The sequence below is a fragment of the Limulus polyphemus genome, unplaced genomic scaffold (genome assembly GCF_000517525.1).
Source record: "Limulus polyphemus unplaced genomic scaffold, Limulus_polyphemus-2.1.2 Scaffold298, whole genome shotgun sequence".
Taxonomy (NCBI): domain Eukaryota; kingdom Metazoa; phylum Arthropoda; class Merostomata; order Xiphosura; family Limulidae; genus Limulus; species Limulus polyphemus.
This window is the reverse complement of record NW_013665908.1, coordinates 664,960-676,522: the sequence shown is the minus strand read 5'-3', so window position 1 is coordinate 676,522 and position 11,563 is coordinate 664,960. Positions and strand designations below refer to the sequence as shown.

General features: G+C 32.3%; 1 protein-coding gene across 1 annotated transcript in view; it reads right to left on the bottom strand.

Annotated features, from left to right (window-relative positions):
* The window catches only part of LOC106457166 (synaptosomal-associated protein 25-like), a 36,633-nt gene that overhangs the window by 5,283 nt on the left and 19,787 nt on the right, over window positions 1-11,563 (bottom strand). Inside the window, exons 3-5 of the mRNA XM_022382984.1 lie at window positions 7,994-8,035; window positions 1,428-1,476; window positions 283-400 (exon numbers count right to left, since the gene is read on the bottom strand). Of these exons, the coding sequence (XP_022238692.1) occupies window positions 283-400; window positions 1,428-1,476; window positions 7,994-8,035 (209 nt within the window). The remainder of the gene's footprint in view (window positions 1-282; window positions 401-1,427; window positions 1,477-7,993; window positions 8,036-11,563) is intronic.

Genomic DNA, 11,563 nt, shown 5'->3' with positions numbered 1-11,563 from the left:
CAAGGCAAACAGAAGTAAAATAATCAATTTCTAAAACATATATATATATATATATATGTTTTAGAAATTGATTATTTTACTTCTGTTTGCCTTGGTCCAGGATTTATATATATATAAATAAAAAATGAAGCCCTTTAATCATCACTGTATTCTTCTCCTGCTTAAAAAAGAAATGATTACATGAGACTAACATAAGTTGTACTTTAGTGACCACATTTTAATGTTTTACACAATTAATAGTCATAAAAACTCGTGATTGACTACAGTATTGATACCACTTACTTGTTACAGGGGCAAACACATAAACCACAACATTTATCCATTCCTGTTAAATTTTTTTCAGCTTCTTTCATATCTGCATTTATTTTGTCCATGTCTTCCTCAACCCTATCTAGTTGTTCTAGTAAGATGGATATAATTATATCAGATATGAATCATAGGTCTTTATTAATAAAAAATTCTATAAGTATTAATTCTGGGCTGCATCTAAGAGGTGAACTTTTTCAAAGGTAAACTGCAGATTTTTCAAAAACGAATAAACACCAATGAACATGTAACAAATATTTTATCATAAATTAGTAATTGTTTTCATATTTACTACAGAACAATCAACTTACTAAAATATGTTATAATTAAAACAGGCTAAAGTTGAGTATCTGTTTATTTCCTGTGCTTTATCATATATTTGTTAAACCAAGCCTTTCTAAAAGTTCCTATTTCACTTAGTGTCAATCTTCAAGGTAACAAACAATTTAACTTCTTTAATGGTTTAGTGAAAAAAAAGAGAGTTTTTAACACACATTTTAGACAGCCGGTTTATAAAAAATACAATGTTTTACAAGTATTTTAAAGTCCTGATAACAATATACGCAGTATATCTTGAGATACAAAAAATTATCACGAATACATTTTTATGCAATTGGTAAACATACAAGGTAGTTCATATATAGTGCTACCTACAGTATACACTGACAGTGGTATAACTTATTAAGGAAGGAATTAAAAGGAAACACCTAATGCAGGATAACGCATCCTTAAATTCCATTTCTTTTATTTTCACACTCACAAAACTGTTATTAAATAGTTTCATATCCTGGAAATTTCCTGAGTATAAATGATATCTTTATCTCTTCTTTTTTAGCACAAGTTTTGCTTTGAACTATGGATGAACTTAAAATACTGAATCTGTTGGTGGATAGTTCTAAATATTGAGTGACTTATAATATTGTAATGAAAAAAATTAAAACAAGGTAAAACGAAAAAAAGGTCAAAAATTTATTTTCAAATTAAAACATGTTATACGAAAATTGTATTCTTGCTAACTTGCTATTAGGGTAACTACTTATTTGATTCCAAATAAAGGTTTTTCTACATATACATATATTACCTGTGCATAAAGAGTGTCTATGTCAAAAATAAAGCCTTACCCCCTTGTTCATCCAACATAACCATAGTTTTTATTCCTAGATCTTCACTCTTCATAATGAAAAAAGAAATAAGCAAAATATGATCAACCAAAGATAAAAATGCATTTTGTCATGCAGTAAATAGGAAGAAGAAAAAAACCAAAAGTGTGCTTAAACAGTCTCATGTGATATCTCCTTCAAAGAGGAACTTTTTTTATTCAATATGTATGTTCATATGGTCAACAGCATATTTTCTGTCAAGATGAAAAATTCAAGCAACATAATTAAACTGAAACCATGCTATTTTGAAGTAGTTAATAAAATAAAACTACTGAGGTGAAATGATGAATTGAAATTGTGTTAATAGTCTTCAAAGTCTAGCACGTCATATGATAAATTTTCTAAAAAAGGAAACCATAAAAACAATGACTGAACTAAATCTGGAAAAATGTTGATTCTTGTAACAAGGGGTAAACATGTTGTGCGTTTTTCTTACCTCCTTGGTCGTCAAGAGCCACTAATGTTCGAATCCCTGCTTCTTTACTCTGAGATTTGAAGCATTAAAAGAACAAAATAATGCTTCCATTGAAAAAACAATGGAAAACAGGCTGAAATGTAAAGTTTTTTTTTCTCTCGAAAAACAAATAATAGTACTTCACTAGTAAAAGTCACATATAGATTTTCAAATTCTAAGTTTCTGAATATATAAATATTGTATCATAATAAATACGTTTTCCCATCAATTCCAAACAGAAATCTGTTTTAGCTAATAATCAATTCAATTAATCAACCATTTACAGCTAAACAAGAATACCGAACTTTGGAGGCATGTTTTGCTTGTTTTCCTGCTCGGTACAGTTCAAAACTTACACTATGAAAATCGTGATTATTTAATCACATGAAATGGTTTTTAACGACTATCTACGGCATCAGTTTTGTCACGTTCAACCCGTATAATATCCAATTTCCCTGGCGTGGCAAAATGAAAACGAAACTTATATTGTTCAATGCTAACAAAATACAGTGAAATAGTTTTGTTTTCATACATTGACATTCCTCATTCTTCAAATAAAGTACAACTGAATTCACTTTTCCTGTTTGTTCTCTACGAAGTAGATTCTAAAACATGTAAAAACTACAGCAAATTTAAAGTAATAAACTTCAGTCCCATGCGATGTTAAATAAACAAAAACGAACACTAATCCAAAACGCAATTCCATCACATTTATAGGTACAGTTTGAAAGTAGTATAGTGATTTCCTTACGACTTTCAGCACAAAAATAATAGTGTTGCGTTACTAACTGTTATGTAAAAGTGTAGTTAAAATGATTGTACGCAGAGGCGGAACTAGAGCGGGGCGGATGAGGCAATACCCCGAGGCCTGATCTGGTCTTATGTTCTGAAAAAAGGAGCCACGATCATTTTTTTGCCCTGGGGCCCCTAAACTGCTTGTTCCGCCACTGAACTACATTGCTACAAAAAATAAATAAATAAAATAATGATTTGATGGATAATTTTTATTACAATTAATAAAAAACACTTACAGACATTCCACGATTTACAAACTGCCGAATTACGAATTTTCGCTAAACGAAAATATATTTGAGCGTCCGCATCATATTCGTAAATCGAGGAATTCCTGGATATTATCACTTGTACAGTTTGTATATTATATTAATATACAACATAAACTAAAAATTTCCTTAAAGTAAACAAACTTCAAGTCACATGTTACATCTTCATCACATTCCAATTTGTTATTTTAATTATATATTTCACACGTAAAGTATGCAAACATTGTATTCGTTGCTTTAAAGTCACGGCAGCAAATTCCCTTTTAATTGCAATTTAGATCTAGTTCTTAAAATTGCTTCTGGTATTTTCAAACTAATTCGATTGCGACTTTTCGTTGTTAGTAACTCCAGAACAAATGGACTCCACCACAGCATTGCTTGCGGGCATTACAAAACAATTTAATACATAATTCGCCAATTCTTCAAAAACAGGTACACTTATACTGTTTTTGAACTTCAAAACTCCAGTCCAGAACTCAACATCGTTATTTAGAATTTCTTATTTAAAAACACTTTCTTCAATCCAATGAATACAAAATACCTTTCTATATTCTTCAACATTAAAAGTAACGAGGCTTCGAAATGGTAGTTCGGTAAATTTAGAACGAGTAGCCTGACAAAAAACTTTTTCAGGACGTAGCAATCATATATTAAAATATATATATTTGTTCCGTCAGACAATCGTTTTTGGACTTGTTCAACTGCTTCTAGTATGACATCTTTGCAGCGATATTGTACATCATTAATAGCAGATGTTATTTCCAGATGCTTCTTCTGTAGCTCATTGCAATCACTTAAAAATTTAGCACCGTAATCAATTTTTGAAAGTGGCAATAACATTCCATTAACATCATACACTCTGGATTTTCAACTCTTATAATGAACAGCATTTCAGCCGGGTTAGCATCTGTTGCCTGAAAGGCTGAATTCACGGTCTCAAACTCAGTTAAAACGGGCAGTACAAATGTAAGGTATAACTGATTTAAAGGATCTCTAAGCATGTTCAGCAATTCTTTTGCTTTATACCGCATAGACACATCAATAATTGTTTGGACGCAAGTAAGTTTCCAATTAAATAAGATGTTGCTTATAATTTTTCCTCTGACCAACCACATCGTCGCAGACAACTTTTGAATTGGCAATGTTATTCTCAATCTGGGTTCATGGTATTAAACAAGGAAATAAAATCTTCACGCCTTATATCGCTGGTAGAAAACCATCGGGAAATTTCTACTAGAAGATATCCAAGTTGAGGGAAGTTTTTCAAACGCTTTCTTTACGCATAACGCAAGAGTGGCATATATATTTATTCAAAACACAATCCGGTGATACTTTCTTCAAGCGAGACCATATTGAATTATGTTTTCCTACCATGATAGATGCACCGTCACAACACAATCCTACAAAATCTGACATATTCACCCCTAACACCGAAAGACCATCTTGAACTGTTTTTTTTTTTTAAACTTCTCTGGGTGCAGCCACAACAGGCACAAGACCCAAAAATGCAGTGACAATTTGCTCATTCTCTACACTGTAATATATAATCACGATGTACAAGTGCTTCTCAACTGAAATGTCCGTCGATTCATCGATTAATATAGCATATTTTACGTCTTTAATATCTTCTTTTAGTTATTTATAATAAGAAGGCGATATAACCTCGGTAATTATTTTGCTGCATTTAGTACGATGAAATCGTATTTTACCAACACTACTTCCCTTACCATTACGGCTAATTCCCCCCATATGATCAATGGTCAAAACCGAACAGTGACAAGTAACTGAAGCAGCAAGTTCAAGCTCCGATTGTTTAATTTCGTTCCGAGGTTCACCACTAATGAGGTTTAACGGACGCCAGTTAGAGGTTGCATGAATGCTACTTAAATACAGACGAATATTTTGGTGATCAACAAGATTACAATGCTTAGGAGCCAGTGTAACTTCGAATAGTCTACAATATGCAAAGTTCAGTATGAACTGTAGCTTTTTTAATTCACGTGAACTCTGATTCCCATTCTTCTTTGTATTTTCTACCACTTTCATACGATCCTTTCCATTTCTTACTCATTTTAGCTTCACATTAAAACCAATTTTAAGACAAAAGCTAACAACCAAGATTGGTAGAATAAAGGCAATCTTCACTTGGCTGGTTGACTGCGTTTGCGCTGTCAACAAGACTTGGCAACCGCTTACGTCAAAAACTCTTTTATGCCACTTGCCGAATAAACTCAAAGCTAATTTTCTTCGAATTTGGCAATGAGAATACATTTTCTAGTACTGTATACATTTAAAGGAAAATATTGGATTGATGAAGCATTACTAAAAACGGCGCCCGGCATGGCTAGGTGGTTAGGGCGCTCGACTCGCAAATCGAGGGTCGCGGGTTCGAATCCCCGTCCCACCAGACATGCTCGTCCTTTCAGCCGTGGGGGCGTTATAATGTGACCGTCAATCCCACTATTCGTTGGTAAAAGAGTAGCCCAAGAGTTAGCGGTGGGTGGTGATGACTAGCTGCCTTCTTTCTAATCTTACACTGCTAAATTAGGGACAGCTAGCGCAGATAGCCCTCGTGTAGCTTTGCGCGAAATTCAAAAAGAAACAAACTAAAAACGGCCAAAATCTAACTTACAGCCAATCATTTTTTTGGCGGCCAAGCCCTTTTTTAAGCGGCCAACCTAGCAATCCTGATCTGCTGAGGTCATTACACTACCACTGGGCCAATCCGCCCCCTTTACAAATTCGACATCCACCTTGTTTTGTTATACAGAAATTCACTAAATTCAATCATAATTGATTATCAAAGTTAGGTAATGAAGTGACTGCATCATTAAATGGTTTAATTATTTAACAACTGTTTTATTCTCGTATAAAATCTTCAGAATTAAGATTTTTTTTTCTAAGACTTTAATTTTTTTCTAGTGGTATTTGACGTTTTCATTAAACAGTAAAGAATATTTTTAAGCAAAGGAGAATCGTAAGAACAAAGTTACATAATGGGATATCTAAGCTGTGCTCACCACGGGTATCGAACCCGGATTTTTGTTACAGTTATAAGCTCTCAAACTTATTGCTGAGCCACTGGGGGGGGGGGGCTTAAAACCTGAGATTTTGCTAGAAAAACCAATCGATACATAGACTCTCTGTAACATTTCACAAATACTGAATTGCCCAAACACTAAAACAATGTATTTCTAAAAATTCAAAGAGAAGTGTAGAAAATATGACAAAAAAAACGGCCTTATTTATAATATGAAAATGTTAAAGTAATATTCAGGCTCAAAAAATGAATGCGTTTTTGAAAACAATAATCTCGAAACAATAGCACATTCTACATTTTTTCCCAGCTGTTTTTATATGTTTGAGGAAAATCAACTCAAACCTGGATTATTGGACAAATAAAACCAACCATATACACTTTTGTTTCTTTATCAAAATAGTATATACGATGCCCATCAATCAAATAATAAACAATCATTTACGTAAAAGTTACGGTGTGAACGCAAGTAATAGGTAGGCAAACAACGATTGATAAACATAAGGAAAAGTTTTATTGATGGTGGAACATACAATATGTTTGGACAGAACATTGTTCGGTATTCTACAGGTATGCCAACAGGCCTAAAATTAGAAAGTTTAAGCAAATTTGCTCCAACATGAGAGTCCTTCAATAACTATTTTTAATACCTCAAGTTAACTTGATCTCCCATGTTTAATTGCAAAATTATAGTTTATTACAGATGGTGAAAAAAGGCAGGACCGAGGAACAATTTGTGGATACCATTGCTTCTAGTTTTAATTGATTTTATAGCTTGGTGATGTTTGTTTTGATTTTAGTTGTTATTAAGCACAAAGCTACACAAAGGGCTATATGTGCTTTGCCCACGACGGGTGTCGAAACCCGGATCCTAGCGTGGTAAGTCCCCAGACATACCGCTGTGCCACTGGGGGGCGCTTGGTGATGAGTTAAAAAATATTCTGTAACCCTATATCTAATTATTTCGAAAATAGCTAAAGAAAATTTTCTTGTTGCGGTAAGTAAAAATATGTTTAACAATGAAATAATATTTTAATTTTAAACAGCACAACAGGTTCTCTTATATAATCATAAACAGCTGGTTGCTGTATAATATCGAATAATGAATTCGATGAAATGGCATAACATTATTCACATATCTATATTAAGTTAGGTTACAATATGGTGAAGCAAACCGGACTCAAAACCTATAGATATTGTATACATATCAACATTATAAGAGGCATAATTGTATTTCTTTGGTTTGCTGACCCAAGTTGTGCTGATGAACCTTGAATAGGCGAAACTGCAGTCCACAGCAGAGGGTACGGCCAATCTAAGAATGCATTAAGCCTCTTCGTCACAGTTTCTCTTTTCATTTTCACCTCTGGTGAAAAATAGAATAAATCTTTAACGCACAATCGTCAAACAGTTCGTCCGCTGTGTAATATCGAATAACGAATTCGACGAAATGTCATAACATTATTCACAAACCTAAATTAATTTAGGTTACTATATGGTGAAGTAAAACAGACTAAAAACACCATAGATTCTCTTATTATTTCCCTCGAAGTTAACTATAGTCATACGTAACCTGTCAACACAGAATTAATTAAAGTATTATTGTGATAACGTTGCTCTTTCGTTGGACAGGTCCTTTTAACGGGGATTAGAACCTACGACCTGAAGATTGCGAGTCGAGTTCCCTGACCACATGGCCTCTGTTATTGATACATGTATAAATGTAACTTTTCTATACGATTACTGCACAATATGTCATATAAAAAAACAACTTTGTTTTCATACAATCTATTCGAAACACTAAGCTTTTAATTTTTTTAAAGTGAAATACAATATTACAGTTAAAATGAAAACTTATCATGGACATTTCATCACAATGAAATAATTAAACAAGTACATAAAAAGGTCAACCTTTAAAATTTCTGCAACAAAAGAGTAAAATATATTTTACCTTTAACAAAAATGAAAAACTTACCTCCTCACATAATGTTAACATTCGCCTTGTCGACTCCAAAGACTGAAATAAAAGAATAAAGCTAGTCATTGCCATGTTTAATACCAAAGAGAAACCATCACATACATAATTTCATTGGTTATTTACTGGTGTTTAACGGGACAGAATCGTCAAGTTGTCAGCATAACTGTTCTTTAATTCAAGTTTGAACAAAAAAATTAAACCATATAAATCCCTTTAACGTTGCCAAAATCAAAAAATTAATCTGTGCACATCCTGAAAACTAAAATATTAGAAAACCAATAAACCTAAAATTGTTATAAAAACAAGTTAACCGTAGATGTTTTTTTTCCCACATTCCTCTTAATTCATCCACTGCGGTTCCATTGATTTTCAGGAAGTCAGCCCTAGGGATAGTCCCATTGCAACAATAACTAGTTGGTGGTTATACTGATTACTGAATATGTGTAATTGAAAAATTGTATATGATGGTGTAACTTCAGGCATTTCTTATATTTTCACCTCGACTTTTCAGTTACTGTCACACATGCATATTCCTAAAATTTGTCATCTAATTAAATGTTTACCATCATCATAGAGTTTGCAATTTTTATTAAATTCCAACATTTTATATCAAAGCTGTTTTTTCTTCTTCTTATAACACATTCTTTTGATTCACTGTATTGCAAATATGTTCTTATTTTAATTCACTAACAACGTCACTAAAAATATCCTAAGGACAATTCACCTCTGTGTATCCCATTCTCACTTCATTTGTGCGCAAAGGTTTACCCGTTTTTCTGTTATCATGTAATTATACCCAAAATAAGCTTAAACAAAATGGTTGATTACAAGTTTTCTTGAACAAAAACTACACCAAATATGAGATTTAAATAATAATAACGTTATCACCACAGACGTCTATTCACTCACTTTTTATGATCTATAATTTTGTTGCGAATAAATGCACATAGTTGCTAATATGTGGTCTAGTTAATATCATTTGATGAAATATTATTAAAGGAGTTTAAGGAACTTTGTGTATGTGAGTTTCATACTTAAATAAACATAAGTTATGACTTAACAATGTATAGAAATTGTGAATATTTTTTCTGCACCATTCACGATATATTTGGTGCACACATGAAATTACATGGACTATCCGCAATCTTTTACAAAACAACTGTAAGTTTCCACTAATCCATAAACAGCTCCAAGGACTTAATCTATAATATGTAATTTTCATATATGTTATATTTTAGTGTTATATTTATCATGTTATTCAAATTCATGAGATATAGCTAATGTTATTAAACAAGAAAACAAAACTGAACAGATTTGGACCTTTATGGAAGCAGAACCTAATGTTACCCTAAAATAAACTCTAAAAATAAGGATGAAGCCAATAAAAATATTTCAGTTGATCACGATTCTCCACATATTACACAAAACGGATAACGGTGTTAGAGAAAGGCTGGAGAAATACTGCTTCTAGAGAAAGACAACTTGAAATTAAGGAAGAGTGAAATAATAAAAACAATATAACAGTAAATAATTTATATGGAAGAAGGTTTCTAGTAAGTTCATATATAATGCAACTTGATGGCCATAAAACTTTAATTTCTCCGAATTTCATTAATTGTTCAATAGTTTCTGTCACTTGTTAAACCTGACAGCAATTTCAGTAAGATACCTTTGCTTTTTCATCCTGGACAATCTAAAATAGAAAATAAATGATTAAGAGTATAATGTTAAAGAAACCTTATGGGGAAAACTAGCTTAATGTAACTTTGAAGAAACCAAAGGTACAGATAAGATTCAACAAGTAGATGTTTAGCGTATTTATACCAAGACTTTACCATGTTCCGTGCACATAGAGAGCGCAAAAAACAAACAAAAACAGTATTCACTTCAGCTTGTATTAAGTGATTGGAAAACACAAGAATTCGAACTACATTTTGTGTAGGTAACTTTAAGTCTACTTTTTTTTAACATGTTTCCTTTTAGCCCAAAGTTACACAATGGACAGTCTGTGCTTTGTCCACCGTGGGGAATCAAACCCTAGATTTTAGTTTGTGGACTTACCACGGACCCACTAGGGACTTTGTTTATAAGCCGAAACAAGATAAACTGATACAATTATTGTTCATCCATGATGAAATACATGAAAACACAAATATTTCAGTCTGCTGAAGACGAAGGTACCACGGAGAAGTTTCCTTCGTTTTTGTAAGGTTAAAAAGAATAGAGAAAAAGATTGCTGTAAAACTTAATTTTGCACTGCCCTTTTAAGTACGTACAGATTTGTGCTACACTATATAGACAATATGGTATTAAAGTATATTTAGACTATTACAATATAAACCGTTAATATTATGTATTAATGTATCTTTTCTGCAATACAATAAAGTGATACAAAGTTTATTACGTAAACCTGACAAAGAAACACCGGTTTACGATAACTGAAATATCAAGATACTAAGGACACAGAATTCCGACACATTGTGCTATATATATATATATTAAATGAAAAATAAAATGTTGTCCTTACAAAAATTATCTGTCACCCCCTAACTTATGTGACAGTATATAATATGAACACATACTTAAAGATTAAACTTTGTATACGCAGTATTCAGGTACACTGATGTCTGACATACAAGTTCCGTAAGTCTTAGATTCCGGAAATGTTGTTATTATTATAGCAAAGGAAAACAAGCAAACAAAAGTGAACAAATAAAATAGCTTTAACACAGTGTCTATTTCTTTACCTATTCTCCGGCTTATTATTTGTTCGAATTAAAACTAACAGCTTGGGATACGAGATGATTCTGATCACGTGTGCACAGGATAATGACTCGCGAAAGAATAATATAGTACCGAACTTTAAAGTCATAAAATGGTTCTATAGTTTGGTATCCCACAATCCTTAGATTACCTTTTCAACGATTATTGTACATTAACAAATACAAGAGAAAGCGCTATCAACTTATACCAATTTGTTCAAGTATCTGAGATTGGATTGCCCTGCCCCAAGTAATAAATACAATATCAAACTGGAACAACCTTCTATTGAATAGCCGTGATTGAATGCTTGTGTAACCTTTAACCTAAGCAAACGGATTAATGCATCTTTACAATAATGTTATTATCTCCGTGCATAAAACCTACATGAAAATTTGGAAAAATGACCTGAATACACCTTACTATAGATATACTCTAAAATAGTTATGGAAGGTCGGTGAAATTATCATTTCAAATGAAAAATCTTTATGAGAATGTTGGAAAAAAGCTTAGTTACAACCACAGGCAGTTAAAGCGATTTATTTTCGTCTTTGTTAGCACAAACTCGTAAATTTGTAGCCTCCGTTTATACTTTGTTTTCACTATGTAAAACATGTGCCTGAGCCTGTTTTTATTTTGGAATTTTTTATCCTTGTTATATATATTATGTTACGTATTGAGAATTTAAAATAGTCCGAAGCCGATATTTTAGTTAATTTATGCTATTTGGCAACAAGATTGACTCACATGGTTTTCGGTTTTCACACAAATACGTTTTAATATATATATATATATATATATATATAC